At 44.6% G+C, this 26321-nt stretch overlaps 1 protein-coding gene and 1 long non-coding RNA gene across 2 annotated transcripts in view; one reads left to right on the plus strand and one right to left on the minus strand.

Annotated features, from left to right (window-relative positions):
* Positions 1–48: 48 nt before the first annotated feature.
* The window catches only part of ccdc191 (coiled-coil domain containing 191), an 88494-nt gene continuing 62221 nt past the window's right edge, over positions 49–26321 (minus strand). The window contains 7 exon segments of the mRNA XM_034169419.1: positions 49–242; positions 5006–5160; positions 5256–5408; positions 23830–23973; positions 24102–24203; positions 25346–25428; positions 25822–25904. Coding sequence (XP_034025310.1) covers positions 101–242; positions 5006–5160; positions 5256–5408; positions 23830–23973; positions 24102–24203; positions 25346–25428; positions 25822–25904 — 862 coding nt within the window. The 3' untranslated portion in view covers positions 49–100.
* On the plus strand, positions 2066–26288 carry LOC117509720. The gene is made up of 4 exons (XR_004560478.1): positions 2066–2077; positions 8554–8560; positions 15845–15853; positions 26185–26288. It is a non-coding gene; the product is annotated as an uncharacterized LOC117509720 (long non-coding RNA).

The following is a 26321-nucleotide window of genomic DNA, read 5'->3' on the forward strand; positions in this document are numbered from 1 at the left end:
AAAACATTACTTTTCACAGGTCTTCTCCATATCAGAGAGGCTTCGGTTTTTCCTGTGGGTAAGTGTTTTATGTCGTACAGTGATATATTCCACAGTGGCGTTACAGTGGCGAGAAGCCAAAGTTTGGGAGAACCTCGGCCACTTTTCTTCCCAACTTCTCTCGACGCATTGCACTCTCTCTCTCTCGCTGCAGCAGACAAGGAAACTGGGTCCAGGCCAAGAAACATCTCCGCAACACCCGGCTGCAGTACATGCAGATGGAGAAACAAATGAACAGAGCACATAAGTAATGAGAAACTAAAATGTAGTGACCTGTGGGTTGAAAAAGATAATGAGCTCTCACATGATGTTACAACAGGTACTTTGATTAGGACAGTTGGCCGGCAGGTAGGAACGCTGACATTATTTACATAGAGCTCCCTAACCCTAGTGCCTGATGTGTTAATGTACCAAAAGTCTAGGCAGGATTTTGGAAAATGTGCTTATTTAAAGTCCCAAAGGCAAATCACGTTAATTTTTGGCATACAACATTTTTAGGGGTATGAAGGGTGCTGAATTCAAATCTATTTGCCAGGCTCAATAATTACCCATAATGCCCCAAAATGGAGAAATCCAATATGGCCGCCGCCGCCAGGTCAAAATCTAATTAATCACTTATCTTTTTGACTGTGCAAGGTAAAAACCTGAATGTAATGTGCTTTTATAGGTTTTCACATATGAGGAATTCAATGCCATGCTCAGATTTGAGATCAAGACTAAAGAAAATGCATTAAATGATTGTACATGGTTAAAAATGTCTCGAATAAGGAATATTCATGAAAAAAGTGGACCATGACACAGGTAGATGCATTCTGAAGAATTTACTTGAAACATGTTAAGGAACAAGGCTGACTGCCATATTTTAACTATTTACTTATCTGCATTATTATTTAACTATAACTGCTTTTATTATTAACTTATCTGTGTTACTGCTTAACTACAATTACTATTTATTTACTAATGGTATTTTACTTACTTATCAACAATTCGATTCATTAAAGTTCTGGGTGTGAAGAGGTAGGCTACACACTTTGACTATTCCAATCCTCCTCCTCCTCCTCTCCAGTGTTCTGACAGGAGTTGCCTGGTCTTCTACAGCTGCATGACTCCATGCATAACATTCCACTTTTCCTACAATTGCAGCGTTGGCTTAGACATCCCTTGACACAGCCATAGGTGGTGATCTCTTTGCAGGCTTTAGGGATGGGTGGCAGAGATAGCAGCTGTGGTACTAAGTGATCATCCAGGTTGATCCATCCCATTTCAGTCACTGGAGGGAGATCAGGGTTTGACAAGTCAACTTGATTCCAGACCATGGCTTGGTAGTGCGCACGCATGACATGGAATTTTGCTGCATTAAAGGTTGGTGGCAGAGTCTCTTGAGAATGACCAGTGCAGAACAACTTGACTTGCTTTATCAGAAGTGTCAACCTCAGGCACACCATAGATCTTACAGATGAATGCCTCAGTTGACCTCAGTATGTCTTCTGTTATAGGGCCCTTCCCAAGGCCAAGAAGATCAGTATGATGATTGAGGAACACCTGCCAGGCTGTTTTCTTGCTGTGGCCACTGAACTGAGACACACTATCACAACCAGTGACAGCATGGAAAGCAAGTAAAGTTTGCAACTGACCAGGAGACAGCAACTTGTGAATCTCATGCACTGGCAAATACTTGAGAGCCTTTGAGGTGCCAGCCTTCATGTACAGATATTTACACTGCATTTTCTCATAATGTGCCAGAAGCAGAAGAAACACATCTGTATCTCGTGCTGACATGACAACTGTTTTCATGTGGGCATGTATGCAGTGTAAAATCAGGCGTGTGTTAGCTTTCTCATGGTCAGCCTGTAGAGAGGTTATTGTACAACCCCTGGCAAAAATTATGGAATCACCGGCCTCGAAGGATGTTCATTCATTTGTTTAATTTTGTAGAAAAAAGCAGATCACAGACATGACACAAAACTAAAGTCATTTCAAATGGCAACTTTCTGGCTTTAAGAAACACTATAAGAAATCAGGAAAAAAAATTGTGGCAGTCAGTAACGGTTACTTTTTTAGACCAAGCAGAGGGAAAAAAATATGGAATCACTCAGTTCTGAGGAAAAAATTATGGAATCATGAAAAACAAAAGAACGCTCCAACACATCACTAGTATTTTGTTGCACCACCTCTGGCTTTTATAACAGCTTGCAGTCTCTGAGGCATGGACTTAATGAGTGACAAACAGTACTCTTCATCAATCTGGCTCCAACTTTCTCTGATTGCTGTTGCCAGATCAGCTTTGCAGGTTGGAGCCTTGTCATGGACCATTTTCTTCAACTTCCACCAAAGATTTTCAATTGGATTAAGATCCGGACTATTTGCAGGCCATGACATTGATCCTATGTGTCTTTTTGCAAGGAATGTTTTCACAGTTTTTGCTCTATGGCAAGATGCATTATCATCTTGAAAAATGATTTCATCATCCCCAAACATCCTTTCAATTGATGGGATAAGAAAAGTGTCCAAAATATCAATGTAAACTTGTGCATTTATTGATGATGTAATGACAGCCATCTCCCCAGTGCCTTTACCTGACATGCAGCCCCATATCAATGACTGTGGAAATTTGTTCTCTTCAGGCAGTCATCTTTATAAATCTCATTGGAACGGCACCAAAAAAAGGTTCCAGCATCATCACCTTGCCCAATGCAGATTCAAGATTCATCACTGAATATGACTTTCATTCAGTCATCCACAATCCACGATTGCTTTTCCTTAGCCCATTGTAACCTTGTTTTTTTCTGTTTAGGTGTTAATGATGGCTTTTGTTTAGCTTTTCTGTATGTAAATCCCATTTCCTTTAGGTGGTTTCTTACAGTTCGGTCACAGACGTTGACTCCAGTTTCCTCCCATTCGTTCCTCATTTGTTTTGTTGTGCATCTGGGGTGCTCCCCCGTCAAGATGAGGTCCCCATCATCTAACGACAATATTCGGCTTTAAAGACAACGTGTGTGCATGCAAGTCTTTACTTTTTAAAATTGAAAAGACACATTACTGTATTTACGTGTCAAACGAATAGTTGCTTAGGAAGACTCAGATGAATCTTACTACTTACATTGTGACAAAATGTCAGCTACAACATTTTGGCCACATGGCATGTTTTTCTGGGCATGGTCCAACATGCAGGTGCTGAGGTATTGACGACCCCAGCAACTGCAGGAGGCCAAGGGACGCTCACTCCTCACCTGGCTGCAGCAGACAGATGGCTAATTTTGAGAGGTGGGGATGGAGCAGTTGTTTGCCAGAGTAGTTGCCAAGCAGGACCCAAGATGGTTCTGAAGTGTGGTGGATGTAGCAACGTGCAGCACCAGCACATGCCCCCAGACCTCAGTGAACAGTGATCAAACTAGTTTTTAAACACAGCTTTACTGCATCATATGTCACTTGTACTGCAGTCACAAAATCATTGGGGTATACGAGGTCTATTAGAAAAGTATCCGACCTTATTTTTTTTTTTCAAAAACCATATGGATTTGAATCGTGTGATTACATCAGACATGCTTGAACCCTCATGGGCATGCGAGAGTTTTTTCACGCCTGTCGGTTACGTCATTCTCCTGTGGGCAGTCTTTGAGTGAGGAGTTGCCCACCCTCTCGTTGATTTTTTCATTGTTTAGGAATGGCTCAGAGACTGCTGCTTTGTTTGATCAAATTGATCAAAGTGGACACCATTCGATAAATTCAGCTGGACCTGACCGCGGGGGGTCGCGACAGGAAAAACACCTCCGTTGGAAACCTTAACGGGCAAGTTGGAACATGCCCAAGCTGTTAAACAATCAGTTACTCACTTGTTGAAAGCCATCAAAAGCCGCCTGAATTTTACAAATGGTTTTCAACACGGAGGTGTTTTTCCTGTCGCGGCGCACACAGATTTGCCGAGTCGTCACGGAAACGACTCGGCGAATTTGCGCGCACGTCTTTCATTACAAAATGTCCTTAAACAGTGGAATGTCCGCATGCCGGCCTCTGTTCTCTCACGATGTGCTGGGTGAATTAAGCCTTAAATTAGGATGTTTTCAGGTGGAAACAGGCAGACAACGGCGCCTGGAAGCGCTGCATGACGTCCCGCTGCGTGGGAAGTCCTTACACCGACAGAAACACCCCATAATCTCTCACCAGCCGTTAAACCTTTCACCGAAAACCAGCTTAATTTCTCGAATAGTGTCCACTCGGATATTCCTCACAGGTCCAGAAAAAATTTTGATAAAGCAACGCGTGCCGTCTCGAGCAGCGTGTGAAACAAAGGAATTCAGCCGAGAGGGCGGGACCACATCTCACTCAAGGCCTGCCCACAGGGAAATGACGTCACTGACGCGTGAAAAAACTCACGCATGCGCACGAGGGTTCAAGCATGATTGGTGTAATCGCACATCATTCAAATCCATATAGTAAAAAAAAAATAAAAGGGTCGGTTTATTATCTAATAGACCTCGTATGTGGAAGATAGAATTATCATTAGGAATTTTATTTCTTTATTTATTTTTGTTATCTGGAGTTACAAGCTAGTTGGCACAAGCAGACTGTGCCATAATCCCCTGGATATAATATTAATAATAATATGAAAAGACATTGTCAACTAAAAGCAGAGAAGGTACTTTGCTGGTGTTAAAGAGATGAATGTTGAAAAGACAATATGAGGAACAGGTGGTACAAAAGATTAAAATATCCGCACAAAATGTGCAGACGAGCCGGTAAATCCTCTTAAATGTACTCTTAAATCCTTTTTAAGTACTCTTAAATGTTTGTGAGCTACAGTATGTGCTCATGAATACACAACAAATACTCTCTATTCATAGTGGCTTATGTTTAGCCTTTCAAGATGACATAATTACTCTGAAGAGGAGTGTAGACACCGTCTTGGTTGGTTGTATTATTGCAACACACGTACAGTGAACATATGGGATAGTCACGGGTAACTAACCTGTCATCGTGTTTCTGAGCCCGCTCTTGACAGTCCAACTCCAACTGCCTCTCCAGGGTCACATGGACACACAGCGCCCGTAGAACCTTTCTCAGTGTGCGGGTGTGATCGAAACGCTCTGCTCGCTCTGTCTGATGCATTCGCCATTCCATCAGCTGGTAAAAGCAGCACAACATAAAATGTTAGGAGGGTTAGTTAATATTACGTTTTTAGACTGCAGTCCTGTGCATGTTTATTTTTGTATACACACTCTCTTCCAGCAGCTTACGCTCCTTTGAAGGAGAACATGCTGGTGCAGTTGGTCAGCAGATGCTTCCTTTCGAGACACGGATTCTCTCGCCGACTGCTGCCAGCATAATGTGAACTGCCTCAAGAGGATGAGATTGTGATGACTCTCAGCCAGCTGGGAGGGATTGAAAAGGAAAGCAGTCAGGCAGGCTTATGAATGCCTCCAAACGTCATCATGTGTGCCAGCTACATACAGTGGACCTGCATGAAATGATAAAGCACCTGCCTTCCACCGCTTCTCATGTCTAACACAAAAAGCTCAGCCATGCCGAAATGTGAAACATCACCACGCACAGGAACTTCTGAATTCAGCTGTGATAAGGTAGTTACATTCTGAGGAGGAATTATATTGTCAAGGAAAAATCATGTGCCACTGTTGGACGTCTTCTGTCGCCACCTTCTCATGCTGTTGAGGGACTATTTTAACTTAAATATTTGCTAACATCTCACAATTATGAGTCCATTATGTAATAAGAGTGGGTTGCCTGTGGATACACAGCATGTGGTCCTTTAACATGACTCGCTTCATGCAGCACTTCTCAAGGTCTTTCATAATAAGGGATAAAAATAAAATAGAGTATCATGGATTAATATTGATGAAATGTAACAATGTGTAAAGAGGAATCCTACTGAAAAAATACTTAGGAAGTTTTAAGAGGCAATTGAAAAGCTGTACTGATGTTGCTGTAGCTCTTTAGTTAATGTTGCAGTGCAGTAGTTCTGGCACCTCTACAGTTAAATGCTTGCATGGACACGGTGTCAGGGAGGGTTGCGCAAACCAGTGGCTTAAACGTCTTTGTTGGTGAGGAATGAGTTATTGACCATGCCTTTGTGGATGGCACTGTAATCTTTGTGCAATCGATGGATACCCTGACTGTATCATTTGAGGAGTTGATTGAGGAGTCTGAGTGTCCTGGATTAAGACTAATATCCAGACTTTCAATAACTCCCTGGACTCAGCCATTACAACCCCAATTCCAATGAAGTTGGGACATTGTGTGAAATGCAAATAAAAACAGAATACAATGATTTGCAAACCCTCTTCAACCTATATTCAATTCAATACACCACAAAGATGATATTTAATGTTCAAACTGATAAACTGTATTGTTTTTGTGCAAATATTTGCTCATTTTGAAATGGATGCCTCCAACACGTTTCAAAAAAGCTGGGACAGTGGTTTGTTTACCACTGTGTTACATCACCTTTCTTTCTAACAACACTCAGTAAGTGGGAACTGAGGACACTAATTGTGAGTGTCATTGGGTATAAAAGGAGCTTCCTCAAAAGTCTCAGCCGTTCACAGGCAAAGATGGGGTGAGGATCACCACTTTGTGAACAACTGCATGAAAAAATACTCCAACAGTTTAAGAACAATGTTTCTCAACGTTCATTGCAAGGAATTTATATATTTGATTTCAAGATGGCACAATGAACAGACACCCTGGTACTTCGGTGTGTTCTGTTTTGTCTGTTTTTGTGCGTTATTTCTGTGTCTGGACATTCTTCTGGGTACTCTTACAACAGAGAACCATAGGACTACAACACCTGTGGATTTATTTCCTGTTTTTGTCGCATCTGCGGCAGATCTATTACACATTTTAATCCGGAGAGTGAGACGCCAGAAGAGAGGAAGACATGCAGGTGTGCTTGTGCGTTTGAGGAGACGTGGGTTACGCAGTTTTACCAGGGATTTTTCTCTCCAACGTATGCCCACTTAGAAATAAAATGGACAAATTGACACTGATGAGGAGCATGAACAAAGATTTCTCTTCATCCTGTGTGCTATGCTTCATGGAAACCTGGCTGTGTGAAGAGATTCCGGACTGCGCACTCCAGCTGGATGGATTTAATCTCCTCTGAGCGGACTGGCAAGCTGTGCTCTCAGGCAAGGCAATAGGTGGTGTTATCTGCTTTTATATCAACAGTGGCTGGTGTATGGATGCGACAGTGATTACCAAGCATTGCTCTCCCTCCTTGGAATATTTTTCATTCACTGTAAACCGTTCTACTCTCTGCAGGAGTTCGCTTCACTCGTACTGGCTGCTGTTTACATCCCGCCAGACACGGACGTGCACGAGGCTCAAAGCGCACTCGCAGAGCAGATTCTGGACATGGAGCGGACATACCCGGATTCATTAATCATCATACTCTGGGACTTTAATAAAGCCAACCTGAGTCAGGAACTTCCCAAATACAAACAATATATCAAATGTCCGACCAGAGAGGAGAGAACACTGGATCACTGCTACTGCACGATAAGTGGGGCTTATTGTGCTGCACTCGGCCTCTCTGACCACGAAATGATCCATCTGATCCCCGCGTACAGCCAGAGGCTGAAGCTCTCTAAACCTGTAGTGAGGACAATAAAACAGTGGACCGTTGAGGCTGTAGAGGAGCTCCACGCATGCTTTGAAACCACAGACTGGGACTCAATGAGATCTGCTTGTGAGAGTTTGGATGAGTATACGGACACTGTGACCTCGTATATCCACTTATGCAAAGACAACATCGTACCATCACGCACCTGCGTGAGTGATAACAATGACAAACCCTGGTTTACTCCCAAACTAAAACGGCTGTGATTAGATAAGAAGGAGGCTTTTAAAAGTGGGGACAAAGATTGCTACAAAGAGGCCAAGTACAGGTTTAGCAAGGAAGTGGGCACTGCTAGATCACACTACTCTGAGAACATCCAGCAGCATATCTCAGAGAATGATGCAGCCTCGGTGTGGAAAAGTTTTAGGCAGATTACCAATTACAAGCCTAAAACCCCCCATTTCACAGACGACCAACAAAGTGCAAATAGACTGAACGAGTTCTATTGTCGTTTTGATGGCCAGTTTAACAGCCCTCACACCTCCTCCAGTCCAAGACATACCCAGCAACACATTCAGCATGGACATTAACTCTCCCACCTCCCCCACCCACCACACTTTAGCTGAGCCTACAATATCAAGGACTTCCATCCCAGAGCCCTCCTCCTCTCTCCCTGCCCCCACAGCTCTGCATATTTATGAAGATGAGGTGTGAAAGGAACGTAAAATCTCGCAAAGCTCCTGGGCCAGACGGTGTCTCACCTGCCACTCTGAGACACTGTGCTAATGAGCTTGCCCCAGTGTTTACAGACATATTCAACTCCTCACTGGAGGCTTGCCACATGCCTGACTGTTTCAAAACCTCCATCATTGTTCCTGTTCCCAAGAAACTGAGGATCACTGGACTCAATGACTACAGACCGGTGGCACTGACTTCTGTAGTCATGAAGTCATTTGAAGTCTGGTTCTGTTTTACCTCAAATCTCTCACGGCCTCCCTCTTGGACCCCTTGCAGTTTGCTTACAGAGCAAATATCAGAATCAGAATCAGAATTTCTTTATTGTCCTGAAAAGGGAAATTATTGTTGCAGCAGGAGCACACAAAGGACAAGGTACACAAAGATAACTATCAACAGTGAAAATAAGACCCAATTAAAAGTCTAAAATCAAATGTAATAAAGGAATAAACATAATAATAATAAAAGTAACTAACTAAATAACTTTTATCACTAAACTTAGTAATAAAAGTAAAACTTAATAATAAAATAAAATCATTACCCATACAGTGTCAAATATTCAATCCAGAGTCCATGCCAAAAACAAAAGTATTGCAAAAATGCAATATGTGGATGTGCAAATAAGCAATAGTAGTGCAAAATAAACAACATCAAAGGCTAATTGCCATTGAGTAATAAAATTGCACTAAGGATAAACGAGACCTGAAATCTTTTAGTCCTCCTCATAGGAGCCCTAAAACGACGGCCTGAGGGCAGAAGCTCAAACTCTTTTTTCAGTGGATGATTAGAACAATCCAGAACAGCATTAGCCTTTCTCAGGACCTGTCTGTTATAGATGGACATTACTCCGGCCTGCTGACTACCTGAGATTTTTCCAGCAGTTTTGACAAGACTGGCAAGATGACTCTTATTTGAACAATTCAAATTTCCAAACCAAGCTACAATACAAAAAGTCAAGACTGATTCAATAAAACTTCTATAAAAAAGAGTCATCATCTCAGAAGAAACCTGGAAGGTTCTCATCTTCCTCAAAAAGAACAATCTTTGCTGAACCTTTTTGGAGATAACATCAACATGAGGTTCAAAGCAAAGTTTATTATCAAGGACCACACCCAGATATTTATAGCTCTCCACCATCTCAACATCAACATTTTTAATAATAGTTGGTGATGGAAAACAGGTAGACTTCCTAAAATCAATAATCATATCTTTAGTTTTTGACACATTCAATTCCAGAAAAGACTCCTCACACCAAGAGACAAAGTCATCAACAGCAGGCCCATGGTCCTACTCATCTCCCTGAAGAAGACTAACAATAACTATCATCAGCAAACTTTAAGATGTGTCTGTTACTGACACTGCTGCGGCACTCATTAGTGTACAAAATAAAGAGCAGGGGTGACAAGCAGCAACCCTGAGGAGAGCCAGTAGAAGAGGGGAGCACACGAGAAAGAACACTGTTGACTGTCACACACTGTGACCTATGAGTTAAAAAGTCAGCTATCCAACTAATCAGGTGAGGATCAAGTTTAAAATGAAGGAGGAGCCTATCAGCAAGCAAAAAGGGTTGGATGGTATTGAATGGTGAGGAAAAGTCTATAAATAAGAGTCTGGCATGTGTCTTCTGCCCCTCCAAATGCCTAAACAAAAAGTGCAATAATGTTACCATTGCATCCTCGACACCTCTGCCAGCTCTGTATGCAAACTGCAGTGGGTCAAGCTGTTGTTTAACATGCAACAAAATTTCTGATCTGATAATCTTCTCAAAAGTCTTCATCACTAAAGAAGTCAAAGCTATAGGCCTGAAATCATTAAATACTTTGGGGGAGCCACTCTTTGCTATTGGAACAATAACTGAATGTTTCCAAAGCTTAGGTACTTTGTGCAGCTCAAGAGACCGTGAAAAAATATAATGGAAAATGCTGCTCAGCTGATCCGCACAAGTTTTTAATACTTTACCACAGATATTATCAGGGCCAGGGCTCTTAGCCTTAGTTTTCTTAAAAAGATTTACCACATCATCCACATCAATAGAAAATGCTGGAGACATTGTCAAAGTACGAGGTCTGTGATGAAAAAAGCGGTCCTTTTGATTTTTTTCAAAAAATAAATGGATTTGATTCATATGTTTTTACGTCAGACATGCTTGAACCCTTGTGCGCATGCGTGAGTTTTTTCACGCGTGTCGGTGACGTCATTCGCCTGTGGGCAGGCCTTGAGTAAGGAGTGCTCCACCCCGCCCGTCGGAATCTCTTTGTCTGAATAGCCGCTGCGGACGGCGCGCGTTGCTTTATCAACATTTTTTCTGGACCTGTGAGGGATATCCGAGTGGACACTATTGGAGAAATTAAGCTGGTTTTCGGTGAAAAGTTTAACGGCTGATGAGAGATTATGGGGTGTTTCTGTCGCTGTAAGGACTTCCCACAGAGCGGGACGTCGCACAGCGCTTCCAGGCACCGTCATCGGCCTGTTTCAACCTGAAAACATTCTAATTTAAGGCTTAATTCACCCAGGACGTCGTGAGAGAACAGAGAAGATTCAGAACAGGCCGGCATGAGGACTTTATGGGGACATTCCACTGTTTAAGGACATTTTGTAATGAAAGACGTGCGCGCAAATTCGCCGAGTCGTTTCCGTGATGACTCGGCGAATCTGTGTGCGCCGCGACAGGAAAAACACCTCCGTGTTGAAAACCATTTGTAAAATTCAGGCAGCTTTTGATGGCTTTCAACAAGTGAGTAACTGAGAAATTGTTTAACAGCTTGGGCATGTTCAAACTTGTCCGTTAAGGTTTCCAACGGAGGTGTTTTTCCTGTCGCTAACCCCCGCGGTCGGGTCCGGCCCGATATGCGACTCTGCCCGCACGTTCTTTCATTACAAAATGTCCGTTAACAATGGAATGTCCGAATAAACTCCTCATGCTGACTTCTTCTGAAAGTTCTCTGTTCTCTGACGACTTCCTGGGTCAACAGAGCCTGAAATGTGGAAGTTTTCAACTTGAAACGGCGAGACGCTGCCGCCTCGAAGTGCAGATCGCCGTCAGGCGCCGTGGGCCGTCCTTACGGCGACACTACCAGACCAAAATCTCTCATCAGCCGTTAAAATTTATCGAATGGTGTCCACTCAGTTGTGCCGTACAGTTTTTGAAAAATTTTTTATCAAACAAAGCAGCAGTCTCTGAGCCATTCCTAAACAATGAAAAAAATCGACGAGAGGGTGGGCTACTCCTCACTCAAAGAGTGCCCACAGGTGAATGACGTAACCGACAGGCGTGAAAAAACTCTCGCATGCCCACGAGGGTTCAAGCATGTCTGATGTAATCACACGTAATTCAAATCCATATGGTTTTTGAAAAAAATAATAAGGTCCGTTACTTTTATCACAGACCTCGTATCTTTAAAAACACCTGTCCGTGCAATAAAATTCTGATTTTCAAATCGAAGATAAAAACTGTTTAAATCATCTGCTAACTCTTTATCTGAAGTAAAACCATCCAATAAAATTTTGTCATTCCCCTTCCTCAGTAACCCTGTCATTGTTCTCATTCCATTCCAGGCTTTCCTCAAATTGTTACTGCTCAGTTCATCCTCAATTTTATCTTTATACAAATAGGTCTGTGGATGACGCCATCAATCTGGCTTTGCACTTCGTTCTGCAGCATCTGGACTCCCCGGGAACCTACGCTAGGATCCTGTTTGTGGACTTCAGTTCTGCCTTCAATACCATCATCCCAGATCTTCTCCAAGATGAGCTTTCCCAGATGAACGTGCCTGATTCTACCTGCAGGTGGACTGCCAACTTCATGAAGGATAGGAAGCAGCACGTGAGGCTGGGGAAGAATGTCTCGGACTCCCGGACCACCAGTATCGGTACTCCTCACGGCTGTGTCCGACCGGTACTCCAGCTCGTTCCCCTCAGACATGCGGCCCACAATGGTGGCGTCATCAGAGAACTTCTGGAGGTGGCAGCTGTCCGTGTTGTAGGTGAAGTCCGAGGTGTAAAGGGTGAAGAGGAAAGGTGAGAGGATGGTGCCCTGGGGGGCCCAGTGCTGCACCTTACCACCTCAGACTGACAGCCGCACAGCCGCACATACTGTGGGCGGTCAGTGAGGTAGTCGATGGTCCAGGTGGCGAGGTGTCCATTCACACCTGCGTCCTCCAGCTTCCCCTGCAGCAGCACCGGTCTGATGGTGTTGAAAGTGCTGGAGAAATCAAAGTACATGACTCTCACAGAGCACCCAGGTGGGTGAGCACTCTCTGCAGTAAGGAGATGACAGTGTCATCTACCCCGATGTTGGGCCTGTAGGCGAATTGCAGTGGGTCCAGGGTGTGACTCACCACGGTGCAGAGTTGAGACAGGTCGAGCCGTTGCATGGTCTTCATGAGGTGGGAGGTCAGGGCAACTGGTCTGTAGTGGGCCGGTTCCTTGGCGTGCGGTGTTTTGGGAACTGGGACCACACGAGTCTTCCACAGGGTGGGGACCACCCCCACGCTGAGACTCATGTTGAAGATGTGGCTGAGGACCTCACAGAGCTCATCTGCACACGTCCTCAGCAGCCTCGGGGAGATCCCATCAGGTCCTCCTGCTTTCCTCTGCTTCAGCCGCAGGAGCTGGCCTCTCACTTCGGTTGGAGTTACAGTGAGGGGGGAGCTGAGGTGTGAGCTGAGGTGGGCTGGTGCTGAATACAGTCGCGGGGGAGGAGGGACGAGGTCCGGGGTGCAGTGGAGGTGACCAGGGGGTAGAAGGTGGGGGGGTCGGGGGGACTGGAGGGCTTCTTCACTCATATGGCAATAAAACCTTTGTGATTCTGATTCTGAATTTAGGGATTCTATCATCTACAGTCCATAATATAATCAGAAGATTCAGAGAATCTGGAGAACTTTCTACACGTAAGCGGCAAGGCCGAAAACCAACGTTGAATGCCTGTAACCTTCAATCCCTCAAGCAGCACTGCATTAAAAACTGACATTGTGTAAAGGATCTTACCGCATGGGCTCAGGAACACTTCAGACAATCATTGTCAGTTAACACAGTTTGTCGCTACATCTACAAGTGCAAGTTAAAACTCTACCATGCAAAACGAAAGCCATACATCAACAACATCCAGAAATGCCACCACCTTCTCTGGGCCCGAGCTCCTTTGAAATGGACAGACGCAAAGTGGAAGTGTGCTGTGGTCTGAGGAGTCCACATTTCAAATTGTTTTTGGAAATCATGGATGTCGTGTCCTCCGGACAAAAGAGGAAAAAGACCATCCAGATTGTTACCAGTGCAAAGTTCAAAAGCCAGCATCTGTGATGGTATGGGGGTGTGTTAGTGCCCATGGCATGGGCAGTTCACACATCTGTGAAGGCACCATCAATGCTGAAAGGTACATCCAGGTTTTGGAGCAACACATGCTGCCATCCAAGCAACATCTTTTTCAGGGACGTCCCTGCTTATTTCAGCCAGACAATGCCAAGCCACATTCTGCACGTGTTACAACAGCGTGGCTTCGTAGTAAAAGAGTGCAGGTACTAGACTGACCTGCCTGCAGTCCAGACCTGTCGCCCATTGAAAATGTGTGGTGCATTATGAAGAGCAAAATAGGACAACGGAGACCCCGGACTGTTGAACAACTGAAGTCGTACATCAAACAACACAACAATGGTAAACATACCACTGTCCCAGCTTTTTTGAAACGTGTTGCAGGCATCCACTTCAAAATGAGCAAATATTTGTTGTGTGGGCCGCTGAAGAGGAGGTACTGCTGGCCCACCACCACCAGATGGCGCCCTGCTTGGAGTGCGGGCTTCAAGCACGAGAGGGCGTCGGAGCAACGGAGAGTGACAGCTGTCATTCATCATCTGCACCAGCTGTCACTCATCTTCCACATCACCATAAAAGCCGGACTACAACTCCACCTCCCCGCCGAGAAATCAGCAACCAAGAGGTAACCTTCTCTGCGGTAATTTCTCTGCTAACTGAACTCTTTGCAGCCGTTTGCCCTGTGGTGTCCTTATCAGAGCTGGAGTAAGGGCGTGACCGCGATGACTTCGCATCACGCTCCATATCAGCTAAGTGGTTACACAGGAGCTGCACGAGTGTGTGATTGGAGGTGGAGGTGCTCCCTCCTTAAAGAACATTTATCTGTGAGTGGACTACTGAGTGTGCGGATTCACACTCACCTGGATTTTCTCTGTTCTCTGCCAGCAGTACCAGGGTCGACAGCCGAAGGCAGAGGCCACCTGGGGACTCGGGACTTGGCGGCTCCGGTGTTCTTCAGGCCCGTTGGTGGTGGAAGCTGTGTGGGAATCAGCTCTTCTCTCGCCAGAGGTTTTCTATCTTCGAGCCTGCCCACACATCACCTGGTGTATAATTGGCAATCCATATTTCTGTCTGTATTCCGTTGTGTGTTTCCACAACATTAAATTGTACTCGTTGACTTATCCATTGTCCGTTCCTTAGCGCCCCCTGTTGTGGGTCCGTGTCATGACACTTTCCCAACAGGATTTCTCGGCCATCGTCATGGATCCTGAGGGGCGTCAACCAGAGCTTGAACGGCCAATGGAAGAGCAAGAGGCGCAGGCGTCAGCGGGAGGTGTGTTGAGTGATCTGCAGCATATTCTAACCGCTTTCACGGCTCGGTTGGATTTGGTGACTGAGCAGAATGTACTCCTTAATCAGAGGATGGAGGCTCTCACCGTCAGGGTGGAAGCGCGCGATCAAGGCGCTGCTGCAGTCCCTCCTCTTGCTGGTCCTGGGCCCGACACAGACATTCCACTGGTCGTTCAACGACCCCCCCCACCGTCCCCTGAAGCATACATAAGCCCTCCGGAACCGTACGGAGGTTGTGTCGAGACGTGCGCAGACTTCCTCATGCAGTGTTCGCTCGTTTTTGCACAGCGTCCAATCATGTACGCATCAGACGCTAGCCGGGTGGCTTATGTGATCAGTTTGCTTCGAGGAGAGGCACGCGCCTGGGCTACGGCGCTCTGGGAGCAGAACTCACGGCTCCTAACGTCTTACGCTGGGTTTGTGCGGGAGTTCAAACAGGTTTTTGATCATCCCAACAGAGGCGAGACTGCTTCGAGCGTGCTACTGTCAATGAGACAGGGGCGCCGGAGTGCAGCTGAGTATGCAGTCGACTTCCGCATCGCGGCAGCGAGGTCCGGCTGGAATAACGTTGCGCTCTGCGCCGCCTTCATAAACGGACTGTCTCCGGTCCTGAAGGAGCATTTGCTGGCTAAGGAGGAACCGCGGGATTTTGATGGGCTTGTCGATTTGGTTATACGCTTAGACAACCGTTTGAATGAACACCGTCGGGAGCAGGCCGGGGGGCGTGGCCAGGCACGAGCCGTCCCTCTCCCTTCCGGTTCGGAAAGGGTGCCGTCGTCCCCATGCTTCACTGCCAGAGAGCTCCGTGTGGCAACAGCTCCCCCTGCTGACGAAGCTATGGACACGAGCAGGGCCAAAGTGAAAGCAAATATCAGACAAAGGAGGCTGGGCCGCGGGGAGTGTTTTTCTGTGGCTCATGTGAGCACATGCAAAAGGACTGCCCCAAACGGTCAAACTACAACGCCGGTCCTTAGAAACTGGGCTAAGGGTGGGCCATAACACACACGCGGGGAAGCCCCGCAAATCTGCACGAATCCCAGTAACGATCCTGAGTAGGGATTTAACCCTTCACGCCCCAGCACTGGTAGACACGGGGTCGGAAGGGAATCTGCTGGACAGCAGATGGGCAAGGGAAGTAGGGCTCCCCCTGGTGGCTCTGCCGTCACCATTGCAGGTGTGGGCACTAGATGGCACCCTACTTCCATTAATCACACATCAGACACAGCCCATGACGTTGGTTGTGTCTGGGAATCACAGGGAGGAGATCGTGTTTCACGTAACACCTTCTACCTCCCGAGTGATTTTGGGGTTCCCATGGATGGTGAAGCACAATCCCCGGATTGATTGGCCGTCTGGGGTTGTGACGCAGTGGAACGAAACCTGCCACCGGGAGTGTTTAGGATCCTCGGTTCCACCCGGCATGACGGCTAATGAGGAGGTCAAAGTCCCCCCCAATCTGTCGGCGCCAAAGGAGTACCACGATCTTGCTGACGTCTTCAGCAAAGATCTGGCACTCACTCTTCCCCTGCACCGACCATACGATTGTGCCATCGATTTGATCCTGGGCGCTGAGTACCCGTCCAGCAGGCTGTACAACCTCTCACGTCCGGAACGCGAATCAATGGAGACCTACATCCGGGACTCCTTAGCTGCCAGGCTGATCCGGAACTCCACCTCCCCGATGGGTGCGGGTTTCTTTTTCGTGGGCAAAAAAGATGGCGGACTCCGTCCATGCATCGATTACAGAGGGCTGAACGAGATCATGGTTCGCAACCGATACCCATTACCTCTGTTGGATTCGGTGTTCACGCCCCTGCATGGAGCCAAAATCTTCACTAAACTCGATCTTAGGAATGCGTACCACCTAGTTCGGATCCGGAAGGGAGATGAATGGAAGACGACATTTAACACCCCGTTAGGTCACTTCGAGTACCTGGTCATGCCGTTCGGTCTCACGAACGCCCCCGCGACGTTCCAAGCCTTGGTAAATGACGTCTTGCGGGACTTCCTGCATCGTCTTCGTATATCTGGATGATATACTCATCTTTTCTCCGGACCCTGAGACTCATGTCCAGCATGTATGTCAGGTCCTACAGCGGTTGTTAGAGAACCGGTTGTTCGTGAAGGGCGAGAAGTGCGAGTTCCACCATACGTCTTTGTCCTTCTTGGGATTCATCATCTCCTCCAACTCCGTCGCCCCTGATCCGGCCAAGGTTGCGGCGGTGAGAGATTGGCCCCAACCAACAAGCCGAAGGAAGCTGCAACAGTTCCTCGGCTTTGCGAATTTCTACCATAGGTTCATTAAGGGGTACAGTCAGGTAGTTAGCCCCCTGACTGCCCTGACCTCCACTAAAGTCCCCTTCACCTGGTCGGATCGGTGCGAAGCCGCGTTTAAGGAGTTGAAACGTCGGTTCTCGACTGCACCAGTTCTGCTGCAGCCTGACCCTGATCGCCAGTTTATTGTCGAAGTGGATGCCTCTGACTCAGGGATAGGAACCGTGCTGTCCCAGAGCGGGGAGTCCAATAAGGTTCTCCATCCTTGTGCCTATTTTTCCCGCAGGTTGACCCCAGCCAATATTTGCACAAAAACAATAAAGTGTATCAGTTTGAATATTAAATATCTTGTCTTTGTGGTGTATTCAATTGAATATAGGTTGAAGAAGATTTGCAAATCATTGTATTCTGTTTTTATTTATGAATGAATGAATGACTGAATGAATTTATTCGGCACACAGAACAACACAATAACACACTCATAAAAGGAACAATGTACAATGAATCCATGTAGCCGAAAGGGCGAAGGCAGAAGCAAAGCTTATAAATACCCTCCCCTTATACCATAAAAAATAAAGTAAAGAATGTATAAATATACATATGAGGAAATTGATGGTTTTGAAGATACTGGGTTTTGCATCTGAATTCCCCACATATAAACATATATACCCATAAAAACAATACAAAAGAAATGTGCACAAACAAAACAACTCAGTGCACCAGAATTTTAAAACATAACCAAATGAGCAAAAGTACATAAACCCAAGCACAACAATAAAATGGTAAACCTAATTTTCCAAACTATAATGAGTAAGTATGTTATTTTAAATTTTATTATTTTATATATTATTTTATTACTTTTAAAGCTGACTAAGGTACCAAGTAACTTAATATTATCAGGACACTTATTCCAAATATTAACACTCTTAACGGAAACACAATGACTTTTTGCAGTAGTTCTGATCCTTAGTTCTCAAATATTAATGTCCCTCTCAAACTGTAGCAGGAATCCCTCATTTTAAACAGATCCTGGATTTACATTTTACACAACATCCCAACTTCACTGGAATTGGGGTTGTAGAACTGCATCAGTATGCTGCATTTATATTGTAAAGAAATTCACTTATTTTGGGGTTGTAGAACTGCATCAGTATGCTGCGTTTATATTGTAAAGAAATGCACTTATTTTGGTAGTGATGTTCATGTCTCTGAGTCCTCGGCTTTCATAACTGTCGTAACTGCTGGTAATCTCATCCATATAAAATCCTTAGAAGATTGCCTTGCATCAGTGAAAAGCTGGATGTCCAGCAATTTCCTACTTTTAAACTCTGACAAGACTGAAATGATGGTTCTTGGTCCAGTGAGACAGCGGCATTAATTTGACCAGCTATTGCTTAGAGGGTCGTGTCATACATCAAACTGACAAAGTGAGGAACCTTGAGGTAATTTTTGATCCTACGTTGTCCTTTGACCACCACATTAAAGATATTACGAGGACTGCTTTCTTTCACCTGCAAAATATAGCGAAGATTCGTCCCATCCTGTCTATGGCTGATGCTGAGACCCTGATTCATGCGTTTATCTCTTCTAAATTTATTTTCTGGTTTACTGCAGTTCAGCATTGGGGGTCTCCAATTGGTTCAAAATACTGCTGCCAGAATTTTGACACGAAGCAGAAAGTTTGACACATTCCGCCCATTTTGGCATCTCTTTACTGGCTTCATGTCCTGGTGAGATCAGATTTTAAGGTTCTGCTATTAACTTATAAAATTGTTCACGGACTGGCACCTCCCTAATTAGCTGACCTAATTAAACCCTACGTACCGGCCTGGGCTTTGCGTTCTCAGGGTGCAGGTCTACTTTGTGTCCCTAGGGTGAATAAAAAGTCTGTGGGTCACAGAACTTTCTCTTATCGTGCCCCTGTTCTGTGGAATGATCCCCCCTGCATCAATAAAACAGTCAGATTCTGTAGAGACTTTCAAGTGCAGACTTAAGACGCACTTATTTTCCTTTTCGTATGGCTAGCATACTGGCATAGTATGTTACTATGCTCTTTACTCTTAAATTAATTTTATTAGGAAACGGAGTGGGCCACAGCCTCAACTTTATCTAAATTCTAGGTCTTTTAGTGATGCCTAGGGCTAGTGGCCGACGATAACCTTAGTATTTCTTCTGTTTTTCTTGTTGCTTAATGCTGACAAATTATACTGTATTTATTGTCTTTCCAATGCCTGATTCTGTTTTTTTCTCTGTTTGAGGTGTGGCTCCATCCGGAGATGGATGTGGTGTTTGTTTCTGCAACCCTCCTGTCCTGTGCACTGGTAAGTTTTCCTGTATATTCGTTTTGTAAATTGTGTCAGTAGCGTGGCCCAAGCAAAGGGTCACCCCTTTGACTCTGGTCTGCTTGAAGTTTCTTCCTCAAATCATCACAGGGAGTTACAACTGTTGCCTGTGTGTTTGCTCTGGGGGTTGGTAAGGTTAGACCTTCCTTGTGTGAAGCGCCTTGAGGCAACTTTGTTGTGATATGGCCCTATATAAATGAAATTAAATTGAAATTGAAAAGAGACACCTAGGAAGAACTTACGGAAGCACGAGGTCACAGAAGAATGAAAATCCAAGTGTTGTGAGTCCTGGTGCTTCCCGTCTTACTGTATGGTTGTGAGGTTGGATACTAACCAGTAACTTAAAGGGGAAGAAAAACGCCCATGGATTATTTATAGCATGAATAAACACAAAAAAATGTGTTTTGATAGTTCAAGAAACACTAAAGACCATAAAACATCTAAAAAAAACCCTTGTTTTAGTCATGGTCTGAGAGGCTTTGATATCGACCGGCTGCCGCCATTTATACAGGTCAGGCGGGTGATGTCACTGGTTGGGGGGGGGGGGGGGGGGGGGGGGCAAGATGAGCCTCGTTCTGAAATTCCCTGCTAGAGGCACCAACAAAGAGGTTATATATGACTACTAGAGTCCGCACTCCTAATGTTGCCCACTAAACGTGAATGTCCCTTCATGGACAGAGACATGACACCTCCTAACTGGGGAAAATATTGACAAAGTTCCCGAATGTTAATGCATTTTCAATGGGGATTCGCAACTGAACACACAGAAAAACTCTCGCAAAATACGTGTTCAAATGCCATTCTGACCTGGATATCAAGTCGGTAAAATTAATTAACATTAAATTATGTCAGAAAGTATTAAACTTACTCTGACACCCAGAACATTCCAAAATATTAGTGGTCAAAGTTACACGGCTCTGCGCTGTTAAGCTGCGTTGCTGAGACGTCCTGCTGCTGTTTTCAGTATAGCACAGCTACTAAAACCATTACGAAACATTTATATATGTATTTTTACACAATTATCCTTTATTAACCGAGTTTCATTCATGAAGTCAGTGGTGTGTGTGCACATCTGTGTGTGTGAGTGGTGTGTGTACGTGCTGTCCGTGTCCTCGGACGACACAGGCACGGGCAGGAAACATACACCTGTTTATCAACCAAATGTCACGGACAAAGTGACAAGAACAACCAAATACTGTCTCCCTTGTTCCTCCGTTTGTGGCTTTGCCAACATGCGCATCTTTCCGGCATATTCCACCTGTTTCTTGACGAGACTAATAGAACTTCAATGAGTGAGCTCAATAAACTGCACTCGTCCCCAGCAGAGGAGACCCCAACCAGTGACGTCAACTGGAAGTGCCCTCCACTGACTTTAGCCAGTGGCGATTTACATGTCAATTTAGCGGCAAATTTGATACAAATAATATTATTTACACTGCACTCAAACATTCTGCAAGTGTATGAATAACACTTAATTTTTACCAAGGAATGCACAAACAAATTCTCAAAAAGTGTTTCTGTTCCCCTTTAAGGTGATGAATACATTTTTTGGTATTCAGTCTTTTTGGATGATACCTGGGTACCACTGCAATTACTTTGTGTCAAATGAAGGGTTACACACAGGAAGAATATGATGAGGACTATCACTGGCACTGTGAAAGAACATCAATTACAAAATTGTGGCTATGTTATGTGTTTCTCTGGGTCAATGTTAAGGACCTCAGTGGCTGGGGAAGACCAAGGGGATGCCCATGTTTTGCCAGGTACTTTCAAGAGATGTCTGGTACCAATGCATGCTCCTAGACCTGGCCTACAGTAATGTGGTAAGTAGACAGAAGTATGTATAAGTCTCCTTATCCTTAAGGGGGTCAAGTACTCGCCAGAACATGTCACGTGAGGCTTCATCACGGCGTTGTTGTGCGCCATGCGGCACCGCCGCGACGCGCGAAGCCTCCGCTCCTCTTTCCATGACAAAAACTCCTGTAACAGTGGAATGTGCCGTTCATTTCCAAACTGGACGCTGTGTTTTATCCGGGACGTCGTCTGACTAGCACAGGAATTGTGAAAAGACGTGGACATCAGCACTTTTTCGGCACATTGAGACAGACATACGGAGGAATTCCGCGCGTCGCGGCGGTGCCGCATGGCGCAAAGCAACGCCGTAATGAAGCCTCATGGGACATGTTCTGGCATGTCCAGGCACATCCACAATTTCTCGGATAATCACTCGATGGAAAAACCACCGACAGCTGTCTGAACGCCATCTCAAAGCCGTCCTGTGAGACCAAAACGGAGGTGTTCCTTTGTCTTGCTCCATCAGCAAATCGGTCGTGACGCGCGAAGCCTCCGCTCGGCTTTCCATGACAAAATCTCTTGTTAAAAGTGAAATTTGCCGGAAAATGGCTGATGTCCAGCTCTTGTGATAACCAGAGAAAGTGCACACGACGGTCTCGGATCCACAGAGCCATCCGTTTAGAAATGATCCGGTGGTTTGTGGCTCTCGATGGCGGCACGGAGCGCAGAGCGTCCTTAAAGCCGTCCTTAAAGCTGTAGTAACAGTCCTTATTCTCTGTGAAGCCCGTAAAATTTTCACCGAAAGCCAGATAAATTTTTCTAATGGTTTCCAGCTGCCAGTCTCTAACAGTTTCTGAAAAAATTCTGATGGAAAAAAAAAAGCCCAAATCATTCCGCCATTTCCTGACAATGAAAATCCGCCGAGGGGGCTGGACCACTCCTCACTCAAAGCCTGCTCACAGGCGAATGACGCAACCGACAGGCATGGAAAAACTCACGCATGCACACGAGGGTTCAAGCTTGTCTGACGCAATCACACGTGATTCAAATTCATATGGTTTTTGAAAAAAATAATAAGGTACTTTTCTAATAGACCTCGTATACTCAAAAACCTGGATGAATCTTTTTAGTCACATAGCACTACTATTATTCTGAACACTACTGTGTATATATATATATATATATATATATATATATATATAAACAGAGAGAGAGAGAGAGAGAGAGTTTTAATCCAACAGTGATTCGATTATTCATTTTTAGTCATTTGTTGAGGAAAAATTCACACTTTGAGTAGTTACAACATATTAAATATTGAGAATGTGATCCTGCTGTTTTTGTTATTGTAAACTGATTATAGATGGCAGCTCAGTGGGATAAGGAGTTGGGCAATGTATCTAGTAGACCTGGGTTTGATTCCCAGTCATGCTACCTGTCTGTGTTGTTGCACAAGACTGCATCAACAGTCTCTCAGTCCACCCAGCTGTAAATGGGTATCATCCTTGGCTGCGAAAGAAAACCGTGTCACCCTGGTGTGTGGGGCCTTGGTAGAGGATTCCACTCGGAGTACAATCATCTGCCAAGGACCCATAACTCTACTTTAATTTAAGATCAAACCAGATTCCATTGTTTAATCCATGCCAGTGGACTGTGTCTGTATGAAATTACATTTATGTCCACCACATCTGGATCATTATCTGGACCTAGAACAAAATGCAACTACGGAGAGAGAATCATGGGATCCCAAACACCCACCTAAGATCTTGATGACTATGACTATGACCCTGATTGCTCTTCTTTGTTTATGGTTATGCTGACCTGTGACCCAGGTTTCCGATCACAACATTACTCACTAACATTTATGTATTCTCAGTCTAAAACATAGATTCTTACTGTTGATCTTTGATCTTGATCACTGGGATTTCATCCTGATTGATGTTCTTTGATTCTGACTGCTCACCTTTGACCCAGATCAGAGATTTGATCTTGATCTCTGATCCTGACAGCTGACCTTTCATCCCGATCACTGTTTTGATCCCAATCACTGACCTCTGATCCTATGTGACGGATGCTTTCATGTCTCTCTGTCTTACTTTGATCTTGTACTCAAGTAATTTTAAGCCCCCCTCTCAGCCTGTGCAAAAGTTTAAACAGATTCTGTGTGTATTTTTCAGACATCATGGGACTAAAAGAGAAACTTATTAGTTGTGAAGACATAGTAATACTGAAGAATGAAAACTGGAACTGCTGGCTGCAGCTCTGTTACACCTCTTGGTTTTGTTTTATTCAAATCCATGCAGCCTGTGAAGGACAAAATTGGAAGCTTTTTGTTTGCTTGTTTGCTGTAATCGTTTTTCTGATATAATGCCTCATCGTAGATTTGCAATATATGTTAGAAAATTAACATGTTGACTGAATGCATTGTGAGAATATTGTTATGGATGGTGGCTCAGATGGACTGTACTGACGAATTACCTGTATGTTGGAGCGTCTGAGCTGAATGAGATGTTTCCATGGTGCAATGCCACACTGTAGTAACAAGAAGCGTTTGTAGTGTTGGTGGGCTAGACCTTGAAGTTCTTGCAGCCTTTTCAGTTGTCTCTGCTTTTCTTCTTCCCTCTGAACCCACACAGTAAATGATGCATTTAATAAGAGTGGAATCTCACTATAATCACTCATTCTTACGAATGCCGACTTCTGCTTGTGCTCTAACTACGATTCATCATCTCTGTGAACTTCTATTTCACCTGTCTCTCTTGCCGCTTTTCCTCCTTCCTCCTTTCTGCCACTCTGCGTTTCTCCTCCTCCTCCTCCCTCTGTCTCTGCTCATGAGCAGCTTTCATCTCTGCCTATTTCATTGATTCAGAAATTTCCACCAATATAAACAGACAAGCCATTTTTGACAGTTAAAACTTGTTTTTCTGGACTTCATCATCCTGCAGAATGATAGTAGAGGAACAACCATAATGTTTCTGTAACACTTTGCACAAGGACCAAGGTTTGAAAGTGGTTTAGAGTTACCTGAAGGGTATTGACGATAGTGCTGGACATATTTTTGTAGGGACCAAGTGGGGGTCAAAATTAAACAAAGAAATAAATTAACTTCAATCCTGTTGAAAAATAACCTTGAAATGGTAAAGTGGCCCACATAATGACTGGTTTGAAATCTCAAGGGTAAGGCTTCCATTTGGGTTTTTGAAAGGAGTTTGGTTGAATGGGTCATGTTAGAAAACGTGATTACACACCAGAACTGTTCAAATTGGATCATCTTTACAGTATTGGTAAATGTGACCTTTGACCATAAGTACATTGAACTTTCCGTATTTCTGGTCATTGTGACTTTACAGAAGGTCAGAAATCAGGCAAATCATATTTTTCGCCAATAACATGGGAAGATAACTGACTCATGAGGTCACTGGACAGAGGTGTTTGGTGATGCCGATATCTTTGCAGGAGAACAAAGGTCAAAGTCTTCAGGGTCCTACTGTTGCCTGTATAGTTGTGAGACTCTGATGCTAACCAGTGTCTTAAGATGATAACTGGATGTTTTTGATACTAGGTTTCTTTGGCTAATCCTCAATTACCGCTGGAATGACTTTGTGTCAAACAAGTGGTTACTTAAGGAGGTTCAGGTGAGGAGATTCATTTGTATTATGAGGGAACATCTATTATGTCTTTTTGGCCATGTGGCGTCTATCTCTGTACATGATCGTATGAGCCTCAGTGTTGAGGACCAGATGTATACCTGGGTGGCTGCCATCCAGGACCTGGGGTAGTTTTGTGGTGTGGTGGAATGCTGCGCCAGTACATACTCCCAGACCTGACAAAACAAGATTGGAGCATTTGTGACAGGTAGCTCTGTGGGATTGGTGATAGACTACCAGTTTCAGTTGTATACTTCAGGCAAAACCAAACTATATACTTTAAACCTTGGTGCCTGTGAAAGTGTCACAGAACATTCATATATATTATTGGCTCCATCCATTCTCACCAGTTTTGCCTCTTGCTTCTTTCTCTTCAGTTCCTCAATCTCCCTCTTTCGTTCTGCACGTTGACGTGCACGCTCCTCCATGGCTTCACACACACACACACACACACACACACACACACACACACACACACACACACACACACAGAAGAGGGGGCGCTGTGAGTTGGGCGTGCAGTATTTTCTGAACATACCAACACACACTGTACGTACACTATAACACATGCAACTGGTCGTAAACAGAAGAACTGCTGTTGGAGAGCTATCTGCATGTTATTCCTCCACACAACCGACTCAGGGTCATGCTTTGTTTTTCTGGTTATAGACCTTGGCCAAGAAGTTACAACATTCTGTCAGCACATGCTTGCAAGTGAATGTGTGCCTGTTTGCACAATCCGTGTACATTAGTTTATTGCAGCACATGGCGGCCCATCTGGAAGAGGTGGTTGTTGGGGTGGGACGGGGTGGTACAAACTGACCTGTGATGATTGGATGTGGGCGTGTGACAGTTTTTTGTACAGGTGCAGAGTGACTGTCAGGTTCTTCAGTAAAGCTCAGTGCCCTGGAAGAGTGAGAATGAGAAGAAAGAAATACACACAGTCAGAAGCATAACAAAGCTGGGCCCCCTGTTTAACATTTTCCTGATCCTTGCGTAACAGTTTTTAATAGAGACAACTACTGATGTGAGGGAAGCTCACCTTACACCTATCAAACTGCTTTACAAATGCTAAACTGTATAGAATGAAAATTTTGTTATTGATTAATATATATTGGGCCTCATTCACGAAGCGTTCTTAAGAACAAATTTGTTCCTAAGTCCTGCTTACAAAGTCTTCACAAAGATCCAGGATTTGTTATTAGGGAAGAACAAATCCTACGAACACTCAGGAGTACTCTCATGCACATTTCAGTGCAGACATGTCACATTGGTGGCGTTGTCTACTTATGAGAAGATCATTAAAATATGATATTGCAGTGG

Source organism: Thalassophryne amazonica, chromosome 1 (assembly GCF_902500255.1).
Source record: "Thalassophryne amazonica chromosome 1, fThaAma1.1, whole genome shotgun sequence".
In the NCBI taxonomy this organism is placed as follows: Eukaryota; Metazoa; Chordata; class Actinopteri; order Batrachoidiformes; family Batrachoididae; genus Thalassophryne; species Thalassophryne amazonica.